General features: G+C 50.6%; 1 protein-coding gene across 1 annotated transcript in view; it reads right to left on the bottom strand.

Moving 5' to 3' along the window:
* The window catches only part of ASTN2 (astrotactin 2), a 365,002-nt gene that overhangs the window by 302,828 nt on the left and 34,973 nt on the right, over positions 1-27,201 (bottom strand). The window contains exon 2 of the mRNA XM_026059690.1: positions 14,214-14,598. Coding sequence (XP_025915475.1) covers positions 14,214-14,598 — 385 coding nt within the window. The remainder of the gene's footprint in view (positions 1-14,213; positions 14,599-27,201) is intronic.

Below are 27,201 nucleotides of genomic sequence, written 5' to 3'. Positions count from 1 at the left end.
ACAGTAGGAAAAAATTCAAATGGAGCTTTCTAAGTACCAAATAAAGTCAACCTTTGGATGTAAGCCCATAGGAAACCGAGCACCCTGAGTCATGCTGCTAGCATCATTATTTCCTTAAAAACTGCTAATACCAACACAGTCAAAAGCTCAGGCAGGCAAATATGGCCATCGACACTTTCGGCACCATACACAAACATGCACAAAACCCCCGCTACATCCTGCAAGCGGCCCAGAAGAGACTAGGTACCTGACCCACGTCAGAGCTGGGGCTGCCCAAGCRTACAGAGCACAGCAGGATTTCTTAGCCCCTGCGTACAAACCGTCGTGCTCAGAGAGAGGGGAAGTGCCCTTTGGGATGGGGGTAGTGAGGCAGCACGCACAACTACATGGACAAGCTTAGTTGTCTTTGGACACACTATAGAGTGGCTTATCTGGCTAAAGCAATCATGCTAAACTAAGTTAGGATAAGCTCTCTCATTTCCTTGTTTTCCTCTTTGGTTTCAGTCCACTACAAAGAGACCAAGTCCAGTTTCTCTGRTTCTGACCAGAGTCATTTGGCTGGGATGGCCATGGTCTGCTTTGGACCAGAGCAGCTTTGCACAGCCCAGTACAGACCAGGCAACCTTCAAACAAACAGCAAAGTCAGGCTTCCCAGACCCTGCTCCGGACTTCCTAGTCCTGGAAGGCAGGAGGAAAAGAGGTTAATCCGAATCAGTAACACCTAACTCTCCTCTGTTTTGCTCCCATGCAAAGCCTTGCCATTCCTCCCAACTTCACAGAGCAGGAGAAAATATCTGCAGCTCTTGTCCTTGCTCCAGCCAGAAGAGCTGTTAATCAAACTGGCAGGARCCCCAGGAGAACATTCAGCCCGTAGGGAAGGGGAATCTCAAAGCCAGGACCCAAAGCAATGCCCTTCCTCAGCCATTGTGTGCCCTGACCCTTCTTCATCCTCTCTCCAGTCACGGCRCTCAATCACTTCCCAGCTAATTGCCTCCACTCATGTGTGCAAACTAACCATTTACTGGAAAATGCCACGGAATGTTAATTTCATTTGGAACTGGGTAATTGCAAAGCGCTTCCATTTTTTTAATGATATGAAATGAATAAGCATTGTATTAATGGCATCATTTCCAACTACGACCACAATCACAGCCCTATCGACAGTGGCTGTGAGTTATATTTCATCCCTCACTTTCCTTGCTTTTCTTCCTTCCTCCTTTCCCTTCCCCCCTGCTACCTCCCCAACTTCCTACTTTGTTAATTAAGATAATGGGGTATAATCATAAACACACAGTGAAAGATCAAACACTGAGGAGCCAGAGCCCAACAACCCCTGCCTCCACTGCACACCTTTGTGATGTGAACACTCTGCAAACCAGCCGGGTCACAGCACTTCTTGGGCTGTTACCTGCTGGGTTTGACCTTCCTGGGAGTTGCTTCTGGCCTAGGCTCTTCCTACGGGGCAAAGACATTTTTAGCACACCCACCCCCTGACACCTTCAGGGCATTTGTCCCTTTACCCCATTTTCCTCCTGCTGGGAACCACAGCAAGGAAAAGCCTTCAGTCATAGGATCTGCCCTCAAAAGCCTGCCCCATCTTTACCCACCCCAGCACAGAGGGCCTTGGGCTATTGGAGATCCTGCATCCCACCATCTCCAGCAGCACAGCTGTAAGGAAGCTCTTAACTTAYCTTTTTTTAAGAGCTGCCATAACTTTTTAGCTTATGCAGTGAGTAGACAGAAGCAAGGAAGATGGGCAGGCCTGCAGCAGCAGCTAATGCTTCTCAAGTTATAAAATAATTGAAAAGTTAAATAAAAACGCTCTGGAGAAAGCTTCCCTATTTGGTGCTAATGGGCACATGAAGAATCCCAGCCTAATGTTGCGTGGAGCAGGGAGGAGAGCAGCCGTCGCTGTGCGAGAGCAGGGCCCCGACCTCCAGCTTCCCTCTGCCCTGCCACACGTGTCCTCCCCACACGCCCAGCAAGTCCCATGAAAGGTCAGCAATAAAACCAGCTGTGAACCGGCAAGGGGAGCCCTGCTGTGAAAGACAGATGAGGGCAGAGTCCCACCACGGGCAAGAGAGACCCATCCCTACCTGGCCAAGGAATCACAGTTAGCGGATGAACCTGGAAGAAGCAGCACTTTATCACTTCAACTGCCGGAGACAGCTCAGTATTAGCGACTTCTAGCATCCCTAGGGATGGGAAGGAGTAGGACAGTGCTCAGAGAACAACAAGGGCTGCAAATGCAGGTGGGAAACCTGGCACGGTGACCCCTTTCCACACCCCACCACTTCTCTAAACTCCCTCCTTGGCAGCATGGTCCATATTTGCACTACTGCCACCAATTCACCCCCTGTCCCAAATGGTCCGGCCTGGTACTACCCCAAGGAGGCAGAGGTACCATTTGGCCAATGGATTTGCTAGTTACACATGAAACTTCCTTTGCCCAGCAGGCGAAGTAAGACCCCTTTCCCAGCACCAGCAGACTCCGCACTGCATGCCAGAGAGGACAAAAAAGTGATATCAACCTGAAGGAGGAGTGCAAACCACCAAAAACCCATCTTGCAATGGGGCCGAGAAGCTTCAGCTGCACGCACACTGCACAGGCCCACCGAAAGCAGCCCCTCTTTAGTGGCAGCGAAAAACCACCTCAAGCACATCAGTGTAGGCAGCTGGGTCCAATTCAGCCTCCCTGACCAAAGAACAAGACCAGTCTGCCGGTCTGAGAGCTGATCTGTTGGCTCAAGAGAAGAGCTGGACCTGAAGGAATGCCTGGAGAGCCCWGGCTATTGAAAGCAAAACACTTCCRAGACACAAGCGCAAGGAAGCAAGGCCAGGCACTGCAAGACCCCAAGGGGCTCTGCTTCCCACGCTCATCTCGGCCACGCACTGARCAAGACGGGCAGCAGCTGAAACCCTGCAGGGCCCTCCGAGGAGGAGCTCCAGGGTAGGTGAGTCACTGCAAATACTGTAACTCACCGGGGCCTTCAAAAAGGATTGATTTGAAGTATCTTGTTAATAAGTTTCCCCTCCCGCTGGGTCCTTCAGGTAGGTTGCTGCCTTATGATAAATGGGACTGGAAGGTGCCTGCAGACCTAATGCCTGCACAGGTGCCTGGCCTCGATCTGTCTTCCTTAGGAGCTAACTGACAAAACTAACGGCCTCAGTGCCGTAGCCAGCTAAAACATGACTGATAGGAAGAGGACATGGAAACAGAGCAAAGCAGCTGTCGCTGCACTGGCCTTCTTGTTCTCCATAAAATCCATAAGCCCAGGAAGGCTTGACAGYGAGCCAGTCTCCAGCAATGAGCAGACCTCACATGGGTCAGAGCTGCTGGGCTGCTCCACAGCACTGAGGAGAGCTGAGAATGGACCCCTCTTCTCTCCAGCTTTTCCTTGCACACCACCTGGCTTAACCAGGATGCCCACTAAAAGCCAAGGAAGTGACAAGCAACGCCTAGCCAGCAAGTCAAGGCTGACGAAACAGGTCCATCATCCTCGGCAGGCACCACAGGCTGGAACAGCCCCACGTGCATCAGCACAGTAACAGCCTCAGCTCTGAGTGACCCATCTCAGGAGGTCCTAAGAGATGATCAGTGCCTACTTATTTCCAGCAGAAACTGGAAAATTGCAGGATTTTTCTCCTTCACTTCCAGCCACCACACCCCCTTTTCCTGTTCAGGTTGACCTCAGGAACCAACATCAGGTTTTTGCTTCACGCTGGCTCCGTTTCGCTGATGAAACGGTGGCTGGTGGAGCTGAAGAGATCCCAGTTCATCTGCATTGCACAGAAGAAGGCTGCACGATGCAATGTGCTGTGGAGCACACAAAGCAGGGAAACCTGGGGAGRACACTTGAGATCCCTCAGGGTCACCCAAGGAGAATAAAAAGTTCCCATATTATTTTTTATATTTTAYATCAGGCAAAAAAGCACGTCAAAGCCAGTCCTGGTCACCAACTGGTCTACAACCCAGCTCTGCCTTTAATAATGTAGTGCTTTATCACACATTCATAGTCATGCACAGAGTGATGAACAATGCAAGCCTGGCATCCATACAAATATAGTTTCTGATGGCTTGTTTTCCTTGGACAGCCAAAACTTCACAGCTTATCTTCTGTGAGCTTGTGATTTCGCCTGGATGAAAAGCATTTTGGATACCTGGGGAATTCGGGGCTACTGCACACAAAACTGCCGTGACAACTTGAACAGGCATCAAGGGGCTGAGACAGCCCCATAAAACCCAACAAAGCTCATGTTAAAAGAGCTGCTGACTTGATGGGCTACGAGTCACACAGTTTTGGCTGGAAGAGGGGATTACAAAGGACCCTCCTCTTCTGGTTCAAGTCACCTGGCTATTCCAGGCTCGGGAAGCCACATAGCGTCAGGGCGAGACCAGCCCAAGTCTTGCAAAACAGTGATAAACCAGTGGGACTTCATGAAACTGCTATCCCTTTGGGATGCTCAGCGAAATGCTGGTATATTAAAACACCCCTTTTCTCTTTGATTCCCCATGGCACCATCAGAAGCCACTTTTCCATCTGCTTCTTTCCTCCTCTGTCTCATAAAATTAGCAAGCAGAATATAGCAAAGGCAAAGGAAGGGGAGGAAAAACAACAAAAATCTTTTCATCAAGAAATCCAACCTAAGACCATTTTCTCCACAGCAGCCTTTGTGGCGGGCCAGGGAAAGCCGCAGCTGGATGAGAGATGTTTAAGCCTTAACTAGTCACTAAGCATGTGCCAGCATGATATGCTGTGCTCCATGGATGCACCGGCACTGCCAGGAGCCCATGACACCTCCCACGGAGGGGGACACATGAGCCCAGAGGGAGACACCAGCCCCTCCGAGGGCTTCCTGGGCTGCTGTGCAGGAGCGGGACAGGTGACGGGATGCGGAAGCTTTTGGGAGGCGTGCAGGGGAGTCCTGCAGCAGCACCAGGCCAAAAGACCATCGTTCCCTCCTCACTGCAAGGAAAGGCCCCGAGCGCCTGTCACCCAGCTCTGAAATGGGGTCAGATCCAGCTGGAAAGGTGCAATTTCACACTCTGTGCCACTTCCCAAGCAGCTTGTGCCCCTTCCCTGCAAGCAACCGAGTGCTGGCCAGGCAGGAACCCCCAACGCAACACCCCACAGCTCTTTTATACCTTGAGACCTCTCCTTGCTCAGCCCATTAACGGAGAATAGCCCCATAATGCACTCCCCTGCGCGCACAGACCTCCCTCACCCGACTCACATTTCTCCTGAACTTGGACCTCCCCACGGAATAAAGCACACAGGCATCAACAGGGTTGTCCCCATGACAACCCAAACCGGGACCTGATGCAATCAGTTTTGTTTGATGGGGCGATCAAAACAAACCTAAAACTCCAGCTTGGGAGCTCTCCTTTCAGAGCTGGAAAGGCAAATAATATATTAATTATGACCATGTTTATGTCTCTGGAAAGCAAAGTTTTTCCTTGGCAGGTATATACATTTTCAAATCAACATTAAGTCACAGCTGGCATCACTATAAAATGGCATATCCATTATAACCTCTGCAACTGGGGCCCCTATTCTCTCCACTTCTCTTCAGCAATGCACTCAAATCACTTGGAATTAAGCACATTTGACTTAAAGTCATGCTTAATTGCTCTGATAACTAGAGACAGTAGATAAGCACGTGCTTAAATGCTTTACTGAATTGGGACCCGTTTCTTATCCTGGAGGGTCTAATTTATTTTGATTTCTTCTAAGCTGAAATTTGCAGTGGGATTTTTGTCAGCCAGGAATCAGTGGACGACAACGAACGTTTTTCACTGCAGCCACACGAGCTGCGCGAATATACATTTTAAAAGGTCTTGGGGAATTATGCAAAAAGTTGGTGGGGATTAGATCTGAGGAAAAGCTGATCAAATACAAAGAGGGTCAYGATCCCATTAGGTCATGGAAAAGAAGATAGAGCCCCAAGACACATCCAATACCAACCTGACGTACTGTYCCATTTTAGCTTCCAGCCCCAGCAAACGTTAAGCCATCATTTTATTTATTAAAGGCTCAGAAAGCCTCTGGTTAATACTATGATTCATGGGCACTCTGCATCTGCCTACACTAGCGAAAGGCAGCTGGAGACAGGCTGCACCAGGAGCAAGCCAGCTCCCAGCCCCGTCGCGGCAGCCGTGGGGGACGTGACGACAGCAAGCCCCAGCACCGCAGCACAACGCCCTGCCGGCGTCCGAACTATGAGCCTGGCCCGTCTTTGACTTCTCCTCAGGGATGCCTGGCAGCTTGAGCTCAGCAAAATCGGGTTGCTCTTCTCCATCAGGTTCTCCATGAGATGTCCTTTCCCGCTACTGAGGACAAGCAGCGTGACCTCGGCCTGCCTGTCACTTAGACTGTTACCGGGACATCACCTCTGACTCAGATCCTCTTGTTAGCGCTCACATCCAGATACTCCAGAGCTCATACATTTGTTATAAGTAACACCTCCAGGACACAGCTTAACTATCCATCTTCCTATTCCGCATCTCCGTCCCTGAAACATCCTTATCTCCAGCCTTGACAAATGCTGTTCTGGAGATCACTTTCCTAGCCAACTAATTCAACTCTTCCTCTATCTGCCCTTTTTCTGTTATTTCAAACCTAAGCCATTCATCTCCCCGTAACCCTGTCAAAAATATTCCTCCTTCAAATTCTCTTTCACTACATGAGCCAGAGAAATCCAAGAGCAGCTTGGCTGCAAGGCACCACAACCTCTTATATTACCATGACCTCACATTTCCTTGTGCTCCCCCATCTGCTGCTTTTGCTTCACATGCAGACCAGAAGCTCTCTAAGGAGAGACATGTCGTTTTCCTCCTGGGTTCGTACAGCTCCCAGCACACAGAGGTCATGGTCCCATGTGAAGCTCACAGGCACTGCACCAGCAGATGATAATGAATAATAGAGTTTGCTTACACGCCTGACACAGCCTGGATTTAAATGTCTGTCTTATGATTTTGACAACCTTCTCCAATTCACAGATGAAGACTGGACCACAAAGTGACTTAGTCAGGGTTAAAAAAGCAGCCTGTGGCAGACTGGAGTCAAATAGCTCTCTCCAGGTTCACACTCTAGTTACTGAGCTATCTTTCAGGCATGCTAAAAAGGCCACCCACCATCACTGCTGAGAAAAGCATCTATGGATTAAGTAAGAAAAACTGAAGAGATTTGCCCAAGTCAACACAGCAGATTAGAAAAAAGTCGAGGAGTTATGAATTCAAGATGACTGCAAGAAGCACAACCATGCCTCTGATAATTCCCATTGTATTCATCATCTGTACTGTTGGTAATAAGTCATGTCTCCTGTCTAGACTTGGAGGCCATACCCAGACTGCAGTGTCTGTGACAAGAGCAGGAAGGTCTGCTTGAACAATTCTTTCTTTTCCTGAACATGAAAGAAACAAAGAAAATAAAGATGGGTCCTTTGTTGCAGGACTGGTATGGCAGATACATAAATTTTCAAGCCTGGTATCGCACCCCTCTATTTTCTGCTCACTTTTCACCATGCAAAAGTTCTGGTTCCCACTGATCCTTAGGAGAATATGTTTAGGCAAAATCTTCTCTCCTTCTTGCCCCACGACTGGCTTCACAAAGCCAGAAAATGCCAAGAGGATTTCACTAGCAAAGAGTTGGGGATTTCTTTCCAAACGTGTTAAAACCTGTTTGGACAGATAATCATCCTCTCTCCTCAGAGGGTCTGGGGAACTTGTTGGTAATGCCACATTCAAGTTTGCTCTGCTTTCATTTACCTTGACTTACTAGCCCCATCTCCATGTAATCAATGTGTCCCATCTGTAACACTGTAGGATCTAATGGTGCTGCCTGCGATGGACTAGGGGACAAACCCTTTGAAATAGTATTTGATGAACGGAAGTAAAGCTTTCCTGCTGCTATAGGACAAAGCGATATGATGATAGATGAGAGCCAAAGATATAAAAAGAGAAAAGCAAGTTAGGAGTTCCCAAAGGGCTGGAGCTTGAGGCCATCTGCTCAGGAAAGGCAAGGAAAGGCAGAAATTGTCAGGAGCATCCATCGTCAACTGTCTGGAGGAATGAGGCTTGGTTCAGAGAGTCAGTGAAGGACAGGTGTACAGGGAGGTGAGGAAGGTGACGGCACCCACAGGACTTTACCAAAACTTCGTAACTGCAGAAGGCTACAAATCCGCTGGGACCCCATTTCCATCGCCCCAGCAAAAGCCAAGACCAGAGGAAACACATCTCACAAGAACAAACACCAGTCTGCACCTCTCAGACCCACGAAGCAAGAAACTCTTGGAGACTTCTTAATTGCCTGTGGCAACCTCAAAACTGTGAGAAGACTGCACAACCCCCTTTCCGCAGCAGCACAAAGGGACCCTTTGGGCTAATAAGAACTCCCTGTCTCTTGCCTCTACCCTCGCTCTGTTTTATTAGTAAGAGAGACTACTTTTCTTCTTCATAAACTGCCTTGGATTTTCATTCTGTCTAAATTCATCTGGGCTCTGTGCAATGTCACCAGGTCAGTTTGTGCTCCTGCTGCAATTCTAATTTTGTCAGCTTTCCATTTTCTAGGGAGTTGGGGGATTTTTTTTTTTTCTTCCCCAATCAAAAATGATTTTGCATAACAGTAATAATGTTAATGGCCCTGCACGGTGCATCCAGATTACAGGCTGCAGCTGGGGAGAAATAAACATCTCATCTTTGCCCTGCTGTTTATCTACCCACAGCAGAGCCTGGTATCAGGTCAGAACCTGTAATTTCATTAACTTTATCACCCAGACGCGCTTGTTGCTAGATGTCATTATTCAGCACATTGCTCCTCTGTTTGTTTGCACCGAGCTCTGCTTCACATGCTCCGGCAGCGCAAGGGAGCTGCCTTTCCACACGCCTCGCTGCTGAGCCGTGTCCGAGACTCTCAAGGAAAGTTTGGCTCAACGGATTCGTGCTCGGCTTGCCCGCGATTTGCGAAGCAGACATTTTTGCTGCACGACCTCCAGAGGAAAACGCTCCCCATGGGAAGTGCAATCGATCCCAAGAGGCCGTGCAGCACGGCACGCGCAAGCTCCTGACGACGGGAAGCGCCTGCTGCATCGCAGCCCGGTGGAGGGGAGGCAGCACCCRGGGGTGCCAGGCCGGGCCCAGCGCACCTCCAATCGCTCACTCCGCACGGCACGCCGCGCTTGAGAGCCCCACCACGCAGGAGAAAGCCATAAGCACGCAAAGGCGGAGGTAACGCTGGTTCTTCGTCGGATTTGCCGTCCCTGGTAATTAATGCTGGGGACTGACACTTGAAAGAGCCTTTTGTGACAGCCCGCAACATGATACCGTTTGGAGCCCGCTGACAAGTCCCAGCCGATGTCTTATCACAAAGCTACGCCGCAAGAGCAGCAAGAAGAGCTTTTTCCCAGATGCTAGCTGACCCACGGGGAAGCTGGTACAGTTTCCTGCCTGGCCTAGGGTGTCACACCGAAACCCGGCAGCTCCTGACCAAGCAGGTGGGTAAAGCAAGGCAGGCATATTGATGATGGAGGCAAGGCAGAGCAGGAGAAGGTAGGCCCTGACCTTACACTAGGGTCACCCTACAGCTGGGTTTCCCTAGACACATTCACCTTTTATCCACCTGTAAAATTTTGCCCGAACAGAATTGATCTCCAGGTATGTGGCGCCTGCTCACACCAACCGCAGTTTCTGCAGCCCATCTGCTGCACTCTCACAGGAATCCCAGCTGTATCTGCTGCTCATGGGCAGGTCAAAACGCCTGGGTGTAAGGTACATCTGATGCATCCCAGATCATCGTGTTTCCCATGCACGTGCAAAACAGCTATGAGGTGCAAGTGCAAGGCTCACAGCACATGTATTCGTATTTTCGGCCTGGAAATCCTAATCAGGACTACAGCTACCAGGCTCTGGCCACCTTCAGCAGAGAGAAGCAACTTGGGGATGCTGTAGCTTGGCTGCTTGAGAAGAGCCTCCTTACRGAGAGAGAAGGTGACCCCATGGGAGGAAACACGTGGTAAGCCACCAGAAGGCTTCAGAGGGACCAGAACAGGAAAGGTGCAAACACACAGTGATGAAGATACCTTGCTAAGGACACACATGGAGCTGCTCTTAAAAAGTGCCAGGAACGTGTCACTCCTCAACCAAAGGAACTGAGGTGTCTCACAGCACTCTGACCGACACTGGGCCAGGCACCTCGAGCATCTCTGCTGGGGCGGCTAGACAAGAGCCAGAACTCAGGACTGGGTTGTGCCACAGATGTTCAGACCGGAGACTCCCAAGACACCAAATTTCCAAGCAACAGAAAGGCATTAAAGCACACCACATGGACAAAAGCCAACGACAACCCAATAGTCCTACACGGCTTTGCATATCCATCCAAGTGCTCCCCTTCTGCCTTCTCTGAGACAGGGTTATGGTCACGGTTCCTAAATTGCAGGAGCAGCAGATGTTCAGGGAGTCTTCTGAAAGATTTGGGCATCTCCATAATTTCTGAGTTATTTTGCCGGTTTCATTAAGGTTTTATCTTCTCTCCTCTGCCTCAATTCAAGGTGCAAAGCACGGCACAGTAATTAGGAGAACTGGCGGGAGAATTGGTGAATGTAACTCACAGCCGCTGGCAGTCTGTGGGCAGTCCTGGCCCTGGAGACTGGTTGCAGACCCAGGTTGGGGGGATTTTTCAGTCAGCATAAAAGGTACTTTATCGCCAATTCCTGAAGTCCTTGGAGAGTTTAATATTCTGCCCTAGATCTTGTTTACTACTATGTTTTGAAGAGTACTGAAATGCAGTTACTGCTGTCTTCCCCACTCATACGATTCTAAATAATTTATAGAAAAGCAAAACAAAGAAGAGAATATGAAAGAATAAAAAAGGCAGTTGAGTTACAACATATGAAGGCTTTCATTTGTTTGCTCTCACTGAGCGCAGGGTTGGGAAGACATCTCTTAACACCGCAGGCTGGCAACAGCCAGCCGCACACAAAGGCGGACGCCAACGCGGCTGCTCAGATCAGCGCTTCAGGGCGGCCGGTGGACCCCGGGGCACCTCCGTGCTTCTCCGAGCAACGATAACCGTCACCATCACGACGATCTGGCTTAAAAGAGGAAAGAATAAGATGCACTTCATGCACGGGGAAAAACCACGACTTCAGATGCCACTTGGTGACTGTCGCAGGTGTAGGGACCTGCTTTGCAGAYGTGGTACCTCCTCCCGGCTCTCGCTGGCTCACGTCCTGGGTCCCCATCCTGCCTGAGCCCCAAGGCAGCGCGGCCCCCGGCAGCACCCCAACCGCCCTGCCTTCGAGGGCGTCGCGCACACCCATGGGAAGAAAGCAAGGACAGTCCGGCGTCACCCCACGAGCCCTGACGCCGCGAGAAGGGAGCCGGCGCGTCCCTTCCTCCCGTCGGCCGGAGCGGCTCAGCAATTAAAACTAATGTACCTCGCTTTTGTTTATTTGAACGCGTTTTACTGTACTTTGCAGGTTAACAATGTTAAACGCTTTCTAATGACATTTCAATAAGCAGAGGTGGGTGTTACAGTCTCAGAGAGACGGTCTTCAAAAAACCGCAGGCAATCAAATGTGCATTAGCCTAAACACTCTGGGGAAAGCGCTTTCTTCTCCGCGCAGGAGACACAAACCCCGCTAGCTGTGCCCGCGCAGCCAGCCTCCCGACCCCCGTCCCTCACGGACGGGCAGGGTCAGAGCAACCCAGAGCGAGCCCGTCCCTCTAAGCTACGATGCTCCAAGCGCAAAGAGCAGAGCCACACGGTCTGGCAGCACGAACTTTACTTGCAGTTAAGAGAACAATTAAATAAAGAGAAGTCAGTCTAGTGTGCTTCATATAGGCTCCGGCACCGGCCGCCTCCTAGAGCGTCTGAGCGCCTTCCAGCAGCACATTAAGAGACATGGCTAACATCTGTCGCCTGTGGTTTGGTCTCGCTCCTCCTCTCCCAGGAGAAGTCGCACAACTCGATAGCAGATAACTCGCCTCTCCCCTTGTTCAGCCTGCAGAAGCAGCGCCAAGGCCCCGGCCATATGGACTCCCCTCTGCTCCCAGATATCCTACGCAGCCAGCAACAAGCGCAAGCATTCAAACAGTGACGACAGAGGAACCCCGTCTGTCTGACTGTATGCAACCTTCAGCTGCAYCGGCACTCGCTGTGCCAGCACCAGACTGCTTCACCCAGAGAAGCCCGGCTTCCCACCACAGCTACTTTCTTTCTGGGCTGGAGATGGCTTCTTTGGCACTTGGGCCCTTCATCAGAGAGAGGGGGGACCCCAAAGAGACCACAGCACCTCCAAGTGCCAGCCCAGCACCTTCTGGGAAGGCACAAAGCRTCCCCAGCAATCTCACCTGCTCAGAAGGGGGCTCAGGGACAGACACGCAAACCCAGCCCTCGCTGCCCAGCTCCCCATGTCCGTCAGAGGATTAACACCTTCGCAACAGTGACATTATCCAATATTATACCGTACAAGCACAGTCAGCACCAGAGGGCTTGGCAGATACTACAACAACCAGCAGCAAGAACCCACATATGCAGAATTTTATAGGCTTCTTTCTATTCTAACCTATAGATGTTATATAACGCCGTACCTGCCATGCTTCTTCCGCAGCAGGGCTAAATACCACACACCATGGGTAGGAAACAGAATACATTTAAGATCTATTTCTATCAGATCCATATGGATTCAGTTCTGTAGTTCTCCCCCTACCATGAGATGTTTCTGATTTGCCATCTCCAGCTCCTTACAGGGCTTCTACGTGTGCGCCTTAAATCTGCAGCCCTGACGACTCTGTTTGTGGGTGACTGCAGGATCGTTTGGTTGATTGCTCAGAGAATAAAAGACAGGGTATGTTTTGCCACTACTGGAAAACACAGCTTTATGGAGCAGCTCTCCAAGGACCATCAAGGCTCAGCAGGCTCACAGGGCTCCCATCGCACCAACATGTTTGCTTGCTAAAACTAATGTGCTACTCTACAGCAAAGCAATGAAAGTTTCTGCCACCTAAAGAATAAACACCGGTCTGATTAATGCCCGCGTGCTAACACTCACCCAAGGCAAAAAGTCAGTATGGCTCCTGATATTCTCATCCTGTTTAGGAGCACATCACACAGGCTGAGCAGGAGCAATTACTCACCAGCACTGTTGGAGCAGCCAGGAACGACTGTCCCATGCCAACCTGTGCAAGGTGCTGTACAAGCACTCAGCAAAAGAACAACTCGTGCTCCTGGGGACAACGTCATTCTAGCAGGAGCTCTAAGAGTATGCAGGACTCAGACACCTGAAACACCACTTCTGTTCCCCCAGCAGGGTATCCCATAACTCTCTGGGATTTTCACAGCAGTCTGCCATAATTAGGATCAGATATGCCAACCCAGGCCAAAATTATAGCCATCAGGYGCCCATTTCATCATGCTGGGTAGGCTTTTGCTCAAAATGGAAGACTCCAATTTTATAGGAAGATTTGATGAAGTAGACAAGCCAAATCCTAGGAAACCACATCTCCGTGGAGCTCCTAGGCACACAGCTTATATAGTCCCTACAGCACCTGACCCACCAGTAAAGCACAGTGAGGGAGTACTGTGAGACCAGGGGACTGGTGGCTTGGGAGCTRGCAGTGATAGCTAAAGGCTCGCAGCTAACTGTGCCTCAGTTTCCCCAGCACTGTCAAGAGGTAATTCCCCTCTCAGGGAGRGCAGCTCCAGGACAAGGTCTGCAAACCGCCTTGAAGATGAAAGCTTAGGACAAAAGCCAAAGCATGCACTTCTGCACAACCACCCTCCTCCCTCTGCACTGCCTCCACCAAGCACCACAAAGAGTTGAGAAGTCCCTGGCAGGGCTCAAATTGAACAGAAACATAGCAGATGCTGAAGTCATCTCTAAGGAGGGGATAATGCTGCTCCCTCACACACAGAGCTATCATCCGAGCTACTAATGCAACCGAAGAAGCTTTGACAGGATCCCCCTCTCTGAAGTACCCACTAGGCAAGAGTGAGCAACCAACTTTTACACGCAGTGGCTGCCACTTTGGACAGCCAAGCATCTGTCCTACAGAGGCTATACGGGTATGGCAGAGGCTGCAAGAGGTATGTTCCCTCCAGGGCTTTGGGTACCAGCTGCAGCCAGGCTGAGCTATCCGCTCCAAGTGGCACTGCACAGGACAGAGACCAGCAGGGGATGGAAAGTGGGAAAGAACAGAAAGAAAAGCAACCAACCTTTCTTCTCGTAGTCAGCTTTCTCCTCCCCGCCCCGGCCCAGGCTCTCCAACGTCCGCGTCACTTGGCTGCCAAACTCATCCTCCCTGGTGCTGGGCTCTGCCCGTCGTGGGGTCTCCTCCTCTTCCTCATCCTCGTAGTCATCCAGGATGGGGGTCTCRCGGATAGGCACCCCAATGACCGAGTTGTGGGCCTGGAGGCGCGAGTTGCGGAAGCTCTCACGGGCCTGCGGACCCAGCAGCACTGAAGGGATGTAGTGGATCTCATGCGTGGCCTCTGTGCTGGCACTCTTCTGGGGGATCCGGCGGCGTTTGTGCCAGCGCCGCTGAGCATAAAGAGCCACTGTGAAGACCAACAGGAGCAGGAGCAGAGCAATCAGACCACCCTGCAGAGAGAAGACAGACAAATGTCAGGAGAGCCAGGAGGGCCTGATCCATAAGCGGTAGGGATGGGTGAGGAGATGCTGTGACCAGCATCCAAACACCATCTTCCTTTTCAAGAACATTTTTTCATCAATGCAGACCCTACTGTGCTCCACAAACCACACGCAGGTGGGGAAAGCTGGGGAAATGCAGCCGCTTCTGAGCGGACTATCACTGGCATGCAGTGCAGCAGAACCGGAGGAGGCCTTCTGGCCAGGACAGTGCAGCAACCTCCAGTGCAGCTCTGCCCCAAGTTATTTTGCCCACTCTCCCAGAGAATTGGTTCTCAGTAACCCCCCCTGAGTTCTACCAGCCCACCTGGCTTGCCACACACAGGCCAAGGTGATGCTAGCTCCAATCCCTCCATCCCTGCGCAAGGAGGTGGGAAAGACGGTAGCTGTCTCCCACCACTTAGGAGTAAAAACCTTATTAAAACAAGCAAGCAACCAACATGGGAGCACTGAAGTCTCAGCAGAGACGCACAACTTTTCACACAAAAGACCACGTAACAAATCACAACACAGCTGCTGCTCCCCAGGTCATGGCTGCCCCTGAAGTTTCATTTCAGGTTGTGACAGCTGTCCCTCCTCCTTGGAAATAGTGACAAAGCTACAGGAGAGGGCTCTCCAGCCCTAGGACCAAGAACAGATGTGGCTGGGTCACGTATTAAGGTCTTGCTTGCCCAGAGCAGCAGAACATAAGCAGGAAAGAGCTCCTGGGTTTCAGTCTGATGCCCCGGCTGCTTGTCCGCTCACCACTGCCCATCTCCTGAGCATCTCCTATCCTCATCCTGCACCCAAAGCTTTTGCTCTCCAAAGGAGGGGTCTTGCCTCCTGCTCACACCATCAGGTCACTGAATACCTTGCAGCATCACTAAATGCATCCTCCAAACTCCCCAAGCGAGGCACCAAAGTGCAATTTCTTGCTTTGCAAAACAATCAAGTGATCTGCCTAAGGTTACATGAGAAGTTTGTGTCAGACCCGGGGACACAGCACGCACATGACATATTCCAGTCTGAGACCTTCTCTGAAAAACTCTCCTCTTCCCCCACCTCCAAGTTTTATTAGATGCAGCTTCCAACCGCATTATCATCAGGGAGAAGGGGGAGAAATACTTCCCAAATATCTGCGGCTCCACAGAAGCGGTCTCTCTTCCCACGGGAAACGGGCTGGGTAGCGCTGAAGGACACCAGCACTGCCTCTGACTGTTCTCAAAGTTAATACAGACACAATCTCTCTCACCCCCTACGTAAGCAAGAGATGTGTGTTTGCTAGCTTCAAGCCACTCAATCTCCCCGCAGAGCCCAGGCAATTTTATCTTGTGGCAGACCAGAAAAGCAGGGCATGTAAATCAGGAGCGGCATGAGCAATTGGGGCTTTAGAGCATGACATGTAACTGCCAGGGCAAGGCAGGCATTTATTTGGCACAAAGAACGCCATATTAGGGAACTTTACAGAGTGTGCAAAAGCAAAGGAAAGACGTGTAAATATTTCATCTGCATTCAATTCAAAACACTGCGCTGTACCCAGAGCGTGGCTCAGACTCTTAAACAGAACCATCTATAAAGAGCCGGCATCGAAAACTGCAGTTCTCCGGATGAGTTAGCTGGGGGGCCAGGCCCTCGGACAGCCGCGGCTGGATGGATTTGCAGTCGCGTCCGCTGCTCTTGCCCGGCCCGACGCTTGCCCATGCTCTGAGCAGGTTCTAGCAAAACGCAGCCACGCTTGGCTCAGCCGCCCCCTCCGGCAGCAAGGCCGGCAGAGCACCCCCAAAAGCCCCTGCACGCACACGCAGCTGGGCCGGGCTCCCGCGGGAGGGAACGGACACGGCCATAGGCACGGGTGATCCTCCAGCAATCCCGCAGAGCCTAGCGTGACACGATGCCGCGCTGCACACGAGTGCGTCGCAACACGCGCTCTGCCGCCAGGCTCCCGGACTCTGCGGGTTGTCACCCCGGGACACGCAACGGGCATGGAGCAAACGCTCCGGTCTCGGTGCTCGCACCGCGCTCCACCGCCTGGAGCAGAGGAAGCAGCAGCCGAGGGGCAGCAAAGGTTGCCAGCAAGGGCAGGGAGCCGGGGAGGAGGGGACACGGGTCCCCCAGCCCGTCCCAGCAGCACGAGCTGCAGAAAGCAAGCCAGCAAAAGCCAGTTCGGCATCTCTCATTAGGATCCCCCTCCTCTCCCCTCCCCACGCTCATCTGTTTTCTCATTTGGTCCCGTAATTGACACTAATAGGAAGAAGGGCTCGGGCAGGCAGGATGACTTTGCTCAGCTTGACTTTCCCAATTTAGCTGACACGTTCCATCAAGACACGTAACACTTGAGCGACCAGGAGACGCTCAGGGATCTCTGCTGGGGAGAAGGGCAGGGCTCGCTAACTGGGGATCGTTATCTGCAGGATTAGGGCACCTAAGGGCCATCCTCGATGAGGATCCTACCCGGCCTTCTGTGCTGGGAAGCAAGAGACAGCAAGGACATCTCAAGCTAATCAAAAAGAAACGCACCTCCTTGGGTTTGAGCAGTGCTGACGCAAGGAGAGCCTAGACCAGGCCTGGGACACATCTCCCAATAGCTCATAACATGGTGTGACCGCAGAGACACCAGCCTCCCTCCACCCTGTGCTACAGAGTTTGCTGGTAGTGGGTCCCCCCTTGCATGGGCCCTCCCCGGCAATAGCTAGAGCAGGTCCAGAGCCTGCTGAGGAGGAAGCACGAGGTTAGATTTTATGCACTTGTATCAGCTGGAAGAGGGTAGGAAGAGATGCAAACGGAGGACCTTTCCAAGCACAACACTGCCCCGCCACGGGGTCTGGACACAGCAAGGATAGCCTAATGGACACAGACACCTTCTATCTGGGTGGAAATCAGGGGCAGGTTGCTTTACCCCCTCCTGCTCCARTCCCAAGCTCTCTCACAACAGCTGGTGACACGCATCAGCAGAGGGCTTCCACCATCCAGGCCACATGCAGTCTAAGCACAAGTCCTGGGCATCTCCCTCCATCACTGCATCCCACACAGGCCTTCTGCAGCCATCAGACCAGGAGAAGAAACCRTACTGGACTGCACAGCACCCGCTGGAAAAGCCAGAATAAAGAAGTTAGGTGCCTCAGGGCAGGGAGTTCCTGCACCCGACACAGCACCAAATTGAGGTCATTTCCTTGGAAGTCTTGTTTGCCCGAGAGAAATGGCTGCACATCAAACCCTCTGAAAGGGAGATCCAGTGACGCGTGGCGCAGCAGGGGCACAAACATCAACAAAACAAACCGCCCTGCAAAATTAGGTCTGTTTTCTGTGCCAGTGCACTTAATAACTGAGTTAGGGCTCTGACATTACATAAATGTTTCAGAGCAACAACAAAATTCACTGCCACGACTACTGGGAACAGCCGTAACACCAAGCCTCCTGGCTGGACTTACTCCTGGATGCCCTCCACAACTGCAAAGTTGTGAGCAGAAGAGGGCTGCTCTTCCCCTCTCCACGGCCTCAGGCACCATGCACTCGCCCTCTGTGGAGAACCAGGACTGCAGAAAGCCTGGACTCTTAGAAAGCACCAGGATGACTCCAGCCAGCCCTGCATGAGGAGCAACTTTGCCAGATGGACCCAAGCAACAAGAGATCACACACGAAATGGTTCGCAACCATCCATGGAAGTGCCAGGGGCCGCACAGCTGGCTGGCTAGATCAGCGCTGTGCCTGCCCATGGGGTAAAAGGCCGGACTGCAACGAGTAAAACCATCAGCCTGTTAGATGGGGCCCCAGTGAGAAACTACACAAAGGTCCAAAGCCACCGATGCTATTAGCCTGCTGTTCCTCCTCCAGCCTGGAGGCCTCACAAGTCATTGGAGACAACAGGGTAAATTGAAGTAAGCCAAAGTTCCCATCCAAGCTGCTACCCACCACAAAACCCCAAAGGCAGCTCTTGCACGCTACAGGGCATGGGGACAACAAGCGGGAGGCCTCGCTGCTACGGCGTTTCACGGAAGAAGCAAGCACAGAGGAGGCAAATCCCGTACAAACTTCCCCGAGGCAGCACAGCCTTCGCTACCAGGCACCGCTAAAACAGCCCTCGCTCTCTSCTCCGGGCTCCCTTTCACAGCCCTTCTGGCCGCGCTGCGAGTTGGGATTACACCAGTCCCACAGGTCCGGCTGCAATATCTGCCAGGGAGCGGCACGGAAACCTTGCCGGCGCCTGCTCCATCTCCTCTGCCCGTCATCAGGTTTTCGAGGGCRGCTCAGTTCCAACGTGATCCTTCCGCCCCAACCCTGCGCCCGCAGCTGCTTGTTTAAACACAACACACACAGAGGGAGAGCTTCCTGGGGAAAAAAAAAAGAGTCAAACTTAGGAAGCATTCAAGCCAGCCTCATTTTAATCTATTTTTCATGTTAAATTATCCAACTGAGGGAGCGGGAGAGAGAAAGGGGAAGGAAGGGATAATATGAGAAACGTTTTATTYGACAGTGTGTCATTCGGAAACTGATTATTTCTGTCTCAGAGCTTTTTAATATTCCCAAACAATGGCCGAGCCGCGAGGGGATTTGGTATTCTAAGACTGGATTTATAATACTCTGTTCTGCAGTGATAAGAACACGGGCCTTTAATCCTCTGAGCTGTGAACATGCATATTCTCCCGCGTAATGTCCTGTCCTTCCCACCGCACTCCTCCCTGCCCCGAGCCAGCCGAGCGGGAGCCACGGAGCCCACGGGCCAGCACGGCACGACCTCGCCCCGGGCCGGGACCCTTGCGGCAGCGGCATCCGCCATCGCGACCTCCTCCTGACGCTGCAGGGAGGCCGCTGGTGTGTACTGCCTCGTGCATGGCCTCAGGCCAAGGCTCCTGCTTCGGGCCCGTGCGTGCAAGGCACCTGGTCCTCGCAACGGGGCTGCAAGCTCCCCAAGCTCCAGGAGAGCGGGTGAATAGTCTTCGTCCTGCTTCAGAGCTTGTTATAATCCTGGTATGAACCGAGTCCAGATGAAGCAAAGGTGCAACATAAGGGTCTGAAATAAAAYTTAGTAGGTAAAATTGTCTGGACTATAAAATAGCATTCGGATGTAATAAGACAGGAAGATGGTCCATCTGGTGCCTATTTAGTGCTGGCTAAAAGTTCCCCCATGTGATGTGGAGGGTTGCTAAGACTCACAGGAGAGGAACATGGATGGAAAGAAGCTGTGACATTAGGAGAAAAGGGCTGAAGAGGATAATATTTGCCGTACGCAGAAACTGCAGAACTTCGGGGCTCAGGCATGGCATGGGAACAAACTTCAGCTGAAGCTGGAAAGCAGCAAGGGTGAGACTTATTTTAAAAGCCAAAGAAAAACTGTTGGAAGAAGCCACCTCCAAACTCCATCAGAGTTTGGAGATTGGGTGCTTGCATCAGTGTTGTGGGCTGCAAAACTATTGATCTGCAGAGCAAGCAGTGTCTGAGTATCTGTCCCAGATGCCTAACAATTCCTGAACTGCAAGAGGATGCATGAGAAGCATATCCAAAAACAACACCAACCATTGCTATACCATGCTGTGTCTAGATGAACCATCAGAAACCCCCTATATCCAACAGATGCACCATTCATACAGGAGTGGGGATGGGAAGGAAAGCATCTGTTATCAAAGGAATTACCCTTGGAGTTGTCYACAAGGTACTGACTTCTAGATGTTATTTTATTAGATAACCAGACCTTCAAAATAAGAGAACGTACATTTCTTTTTTAAAGCAAGGACAARAGCATGGGAAAATCCATCTGCCCCCACACAGACTATGATCCTTCCCATGAAAGATGTGAAACATGAGGGAGTCCTGGTGCCTCCGCAGTCTGGATGGACTCTTTCTTGCAATGGGCTCTGGCCCTTCCTGACTCTGCTGACCTCAGGCCTGGTCCCTGGGTCTCCCTCACTTTTTCAGGCTCTTTTAGTGGGACGARCTTGGCTCAGCTCCTTGCGGGAGTCCTCAAGCTCAGAAGCTTTGCAGTCAAACAGCGCTATTGGAGCAACGCAGCCCAGCCTTTACAAAATAAAGTCATAATTATCTGCCAAAAAACATGCCAACAAATGGGCTGAAGTAACAAAAGAAGGTCCTCCCTTGTGAATCATACCTACACGTTATCCTTTCTTTCAGTAATCCCCASTTGACCTGCATACCCCTCTCTCCTGGGCAAGAAGATAGGAAACCTCTGCCAACATTTTTTGAGTGTCTCCTTGCCAGACGCTTGTGTCTGCTAGCTTCTGCCATTTTGCCAGCCCCAGACCTTTACTGGAGACGGGGTCTTGAGATGATTTGTATCTTTTTTGTCTTAGGCTTGAGACAAATACATCTTTTGACTTAGAGATCGCCAGGCAGGAAATTCCCAGTGCCTAACTCCTACATCATTCCCTTAATAACCATGGCCATTTGCTCTCATTTCCCCCAAGGCCCRCGATCTTTCCTGTGTTCCTCTCACCACTTTTTTTGAACCAGCTTGCATCACTGTACAGAGGCAACAGGTAACCTGAGGCACCTTACAGCAGTTTCTGTCTAAATGTGGGAAATAGTCCATGATTTCCCAGACTGGAAGAGTACATGGTTTGGGTAGGGTAGACCTGTTAGACTAAAACATCATTTTTGTGGGTCAGAGCAAGACCTGTGCCTACAGTGCAGCAATCAGCCTGGTGCCAAAGTGAATCCCCTTGGTTGCGTCCCCGAACACTAATAAAATGTATTCCCCTAGTGAAAAAAAAGCCCCTATTTCTTTTCTAACTTTGAAGCTGCTAGTGCTCCTTCACAACATCCTTAGCCAATTATTGTCCCGAGTTGCACTGACAACAAGCCACATCTCTAATCACCTCTTACTGGGCTGAACTGGGCTGTCCTCCCATCTACCATCTCTTCCGGCACATTTGGGGCCCCTTCTGCTGACTGCTCTTTGACACTTGCCACCAGGAGCTGCAGCTCAAGTCAAAGGCTAACTTTTAAAGGCATCAGACTAAACAGCGAGCAAAGGCCCATCCACATCATCGTCCCTAGCAACTTTGGTGAGCTTCCCCCACCTCTTCCCTGCACCGATGAGCAGGACCCCAAATCCACACTGGTGGCAGGAGGCACCCCTGGAGTTAACGTGCTGGAGCACTGTGCTGCCCTGCGTTGTTCCACGTGGCAAACCACGGCACGGTCATCAAATAGAGGCAAAAGTGATATCCATAACATCCCTCAAAGCTCTTCATATTGTGTACTTCTTCCTTCTTTTCTTTGTTGCGGTGAAGGTAATTAAACACTAGAACAATTTACCAAGAGCTGTAGTGGATTATCCATCACTGTCAATTTTTATTTTTTTATATCAAGGCTGTTTTTCTAAACTATATGCTTTATTTCAAATGAGAATTCATGCAGGGGTATCCTATGCCCTGTAGCATGCAGCTGGCCAGAATAGATGGCCACCACAGTCCCTTCCAGTTTTCTAATCCACCAATTTTGTCCTTCCCATATTTCTTCACAAGTCACAGCATTCAGCTCTATAGCATCTTATCTATCTTTCAAACATTTCATTACCAGGGTCAGCTCAGACGCAGAAAGAGCCACAGGGACCGTGGACGTAAATGGCCAGATGAGGCACCATCCCTATAACAGCATACCCAAGGGTGCGCTCCCAGCAGCAAGGACTGTACCTCAGATCCCTGCACCTTAATGCATAAACCYTTCCTGGCTTGTCTCAACCATCGCCGAAGGCTACAAGAAAGCACCTTTAACAGCATTCAATAAGTGGGTGTAACAAACATTACAGCATGGCTAAAACCCGATACAAATTTGAACTAACAGATTTCTAATGAATTTAACTAAGAGTGATGGCAAAYTGYGGCACAGAGACCCTATAAATGCCGYTTCAYCAGACAKATGCTTGTTCCTGGTCACAGTTCCTCCAAGGCCGAGTCCCAGAATGAACTGCAACCAGAAGCAGAGTTGGGAGCATCTGCATTAGCCTTTCTAATGATGTCTGTTAATCAGCAACCAATCCATTTGGCCAAATGCTCTGCTGCAGTCAAACTCAAGACTAGAGGTCTGTCAGTCCCTAGGTCTGCAACATGACATTTCTGCAAGAGAAAAGACCCAGGTCTGTCCATATGCCTCCCTTTCAGCTTTGCCAGGAGTGCTAGCATGGCCTTCACCAGGACAGGCCCCACACGCACCCACACCAGTGCTCACACCCCGACAGAGCTGCACTAGAGACAACTTTGGAAGAAAAATACCAGCTGTAATTCTGTCCAATTGCATAGTGCCTGCTCCTTTCCAGACCAAATCTGAACACCACAGCAGCTTCTCCCTAGGACTTCTTTATGTTATTGCTCTTTTTCTCTTTGCTGCACCTCTCAATTTAAATATTTCTTCTGCAAATCTTAATTARCGCGCTGTTTGCATCTTCTTTCAGATCTTTACCGATGAAAAATAAGGCTGATCTCTACAGACATCTCTCAGAGTCTTCCCTTTCCTATGCACAGCCATTTATCACRACCTCCTCTGCACTCTGGTGTTTCCTTACCCGCCCAGGTCTAGGACATATCCTCATATGACACAAGATCCCTTGAGCTTTAACGAAACAGCAGGGCAGCATGTTACACTGTGTTCTTCCCTACAGCTGGAATAACACCAGTCTCTAGCTATCGTCACCCCATCATCACCGCGGGCTGCTGAATGGCACAGATGCAGCCTGACAGGGACTCTTGTGGCCTTGATGCTGGCGTCACTGCTGGATCATCACTGCTGGTGATGCTGGATCAATCAAGGATCGTTCAAGAAGAAATGTAACAGTACGAAGCACGATGCACCAGAACGTGTGCCTGGGGGAGCTGGGACATCTTGGTCACTGGAGGACACCCACCCAGAAACACAGAGCAGTGCTGACCTGCCTTGGGGCAGATGATGGCCTGGATTTGGGGTTTCTTCCAGTTCTGCTCGCCTCCAATCTCCAATTCCTCTGCTCCCGACACTACCCGGTCTGAAGGTTCTCTCTGATGTTGGGGGGAAGGACAACAACTGGAAGCRTGAGCAGGGGCAGGTTTGTGAGCTGACCACTCCGCTCGGGAGGCGGCCGCTCACAGCCCCTGGTGCTCCTGCACATCACCAGGAAACACAGCTTGCAGAAAGTGTCTTGCAGGGCCTTTCCTGACAGCGGGCAGCTCCTGCAGCCATCTCCAGGCTGGAGAAAGTGCTACCCACCTCCGTTCATGACTTACAGCAATACACAGATAGCACATACCTTCAGGGAGCTTCAGTAGTTAATCCACTGGCAGGTGAGCACCAAGCAGGGAAACTGAGGCACRGCATGATGATTAGACCAAGGATGGAGAGCAAGTCATCACGAAGGGTAGCAAGGAAGAGACTAAACACCGGGACAAAAAAACCCCCCTCTGAACAGATCTGAATCCAGCCCTGAGCTCAAACTCCTTGATCACACCTTTCAATAAAAGACTGCAATGATACAAGATAAATCTACCAAAAAATAGCGCATTTTTTCCTGTACRCTTCAAATCCTCATTCAAGCACTGCCTCACCAAGGTGCTTAACCACATGCTTAACTTTAAATGTGTGTTTAATTCCCATTACAGTCTATGAGACTAAGGCACACGCTTCAGCGCTTTGCTGAGCGGGGATGGTTTGTTGAATTGTGGCCCGAAGAGAACCGCGTTATGTCATTTTTTTCTCCTTCCATGGCTCTTATAACATCGCTAAGCTCCAGCGACGATAGGGCTCTGTCTTCTGCTGTYGTTGTTGTTGTTATGACTGTGCCACCTAACCCTGCCCAGAGCTGACAGACAGCTGGAAACTGCCCTCTCATAAAAGCACCCAAGGGTGCTGCTTCAGGCAACTTCAGGATAAACGTTAGGGGGCCAAATGCACACGAAGGTTATGAACACAAACAGACTTATACTGGCGCAACTAAATGCGGAATCCGGCCCATGGGGTTTAAAAGTTAGGGTTCCCGCAGGAGCGCTCCATCAGGCCTGTACAGATCCGTCATATACGGCTGCTCTTTTTGCTATGCTGTGCGTACACACATTGGGCGTAAATTTAATAGCATATACAGTCCTGCAAAGTACAACATACGCACAAGAGACGAGAGTTACAATTGCTGTGGGAACCATAACTTTAAAATGTCTGACTCCTCGGAATTAAAAGAAAAAAGTCAGACAAAAAGTCACATTTCCATATTATTTTATTTTATTTTTCTTTTAAGACACACTGAATCTTGTTTTGCTGTTTCATCCAGGAATGGAAACAAAAAGAGGGAGTGAACCTGTCAATCAGGCATTCAGCACCATTCAGACGTGCAGTGTGATGTTCCACTCATGTTGATCTGAATGGTMTCCCAGGCACCGTCTGTGTGCAAGCACCAAAATACACAAACCTGAATAACACCAAACACACCTGCATATCCCAAGCTGCGTATCTTGGTAGGATGAAAATCCAAAATTACTTCTAATCCATTTTTCTAATGCACCAAAGGCATTTATTTGCAGTGAACTGGAAGAGGAGGGCTGCAGGTGATTTTATTAAGCATTTGATTGCTAGCCCTTTTTAAAGCCAGAGTGTAAATTGCATAAATTCTGATTTTAATGTGCACTAAACGGTTCACCTGAATCGGCTGACCCGTTAACCTGCCGTTTGCCCTCAGAGAGGGATGATTTTAAAATGCATTAGGTCCGGTGTGTTAGAGCTCACGTTTGCCTAATGTGGGCAGGCTGGCAAAGCGCAGAGCCGAGACAAAACAAAAGCTTCTCCAAGGAGTTGCAGCTATGGAGCCCCATCCCTCCTCCCAGGGCCGCTCGCATCCGAGGGCAGCCTGCTAGGGCCACGTGCCTGCATTTCTCACATTCAGCTCATTTAGACCTATTAACTGAATTGCATTTTAGCCATATTCCAAAGGCGGAAAAAAAAAATCCACTCGAGTTAAGAACTGACAACCTTGCTTTTAAATAAAAAAAAGGTTAGCGCATCCACAGTAACTCCCTTACAGGGCATGCAAGGTTTTAAGGGCAAGGACTGTCATTCACTACAGGCTGATAGAGCACTTAGCACTGCAGGACCCAACCTCTGGAGTCCAGGGCTTTGCCAACAAAAAAYGCGTGTTTCAATTAAACGCAGGCTAAATATAACCCCCTTGAAAYAAGCAAGCGGAGCCATCACTGACACAACGTCCCTCTGCGCAGTCCTCGGACAACAGTCCAAACCCTTCCTTTGCTGAAGGAGGGTATTAGAAGTTGCTCATCTCCCAACCAGGCAGCTGCAAGGGTATTATTGTCCTAACCCCCGAGCTGCTCTGAGGATCTCCTGGAGGAATTCCTCGCATGGCCTTTCCACCCTGGCCTTCTACTCGTTTCCGAGACGCTCATGAGATGAGCACAGTAACCAAGCTGCTCCCTTGCAACTCTCTCCGAACACGGGGACCTAGATTGGGTGACAAGCACCTCCGAGGCTGGTGGAGCTGCAGCTGCTGGCACTGGAGAACATCTGCCATGTGCTGATGGCCACATCTGCCCCTGCAGTGGCATCCTCTGCCACCACGGGGAAGTGCCAACAAGGACCCTCCCACAGGGGAAGGGCAAGTAGGAATCAACTCAGTAACAAGGAGGACTGAAGAAAGCATGTAGCCCTAATACCTTCTCAGATAAAAAAAGAAGAGAAATTAAATATTCCAGGGCTTGGTTTCTGCTTGGCTTCACTGAAATCTCCAGAGTAACAGCAGCTTGACCACGGCTTCATTACCTAACGCTAGAGGGAAACAAGTGCCTGCTCCACGTCTTCTCTCCCTGCAGAATTTGCCCTCTTACACCAGAGATTTAGTCCTTTTGGGTGGGGGTCCTTTCTCATCAGAGCTCTCCAACAGATCTACAGTCCTTGGCAGAGATTTGTACCTTGCACCCAAGACACCCATCAGCAGGAACAGCCAGTTCCAAAGAGCCTGAATATGCCTCGCTCTGCAGTTATCRCTCCGGTTTTGGAGGCAGGTGGTGCTGCCTAAGGGAAAAAACTCASAGGGTTTTTCCAGCCTTTTGTGTCCTGAGCTCCTGACTAAGATYTGCCAGTGCAGGTGTTACGCTCCCTGGGACAGCATCCAGCTCTAAGCACCAGGATGCTGGGGAAGCCCAGACTTGGTTGGCCAAGCCATGCTGCTCTCTGCTTTTCTGGAGCCAGCATAGCACCATTAAGGAGACACCTTTATCACGTTTGTGCTTCAGCTACTGCCCGGCAGAGGCCACACACACTTCCATAATTTCTGTCTGAGCTGGTGCCTTCTTCTTGAGGAAAAATGACAAATCTTGACTTTAGCACCAGATGGAGAAACCCACCCTTCTGGCTGGTAAATCGACTCAAACAGATGCAGCAGCACTGATATTAGTCACAGCAAACCGCRTGTAGGTAGAAGAGGTGCAAGGAAGGAAGGATATAGTTACACTGGTTAATTAGAATATGAGAAAACTCAGAGAAGCTGCATAGCTTCTCCGAGGACGGACTTTGGCAGAATTTCTGCATCAACTCCCAGGCCTGTTTCAGACTCCCTGCGTGACCACAGACAAACCTCAGCACCTCTGCTGCTCAGTG

This window comes from Apteryx rowi, unplaced genomic scaffold (genome assembly GCF_003343035.1).
Source record: "Apteryx rowi isolate R43461 unplaced genomic scaffold, aptRow1 scaffold_16, whole genome shotgun sequence".
Classification (NCBI taxonomy): domain Eukaryota; kingdom Metazoa; phylum Chordata; class Aves; order Apterygiformes; family Apterygidae; genus Apteryx; species Apteryx rowi.
This window is presented reverse-complemented; position numbering and strand designations above follow the sequence as displayed.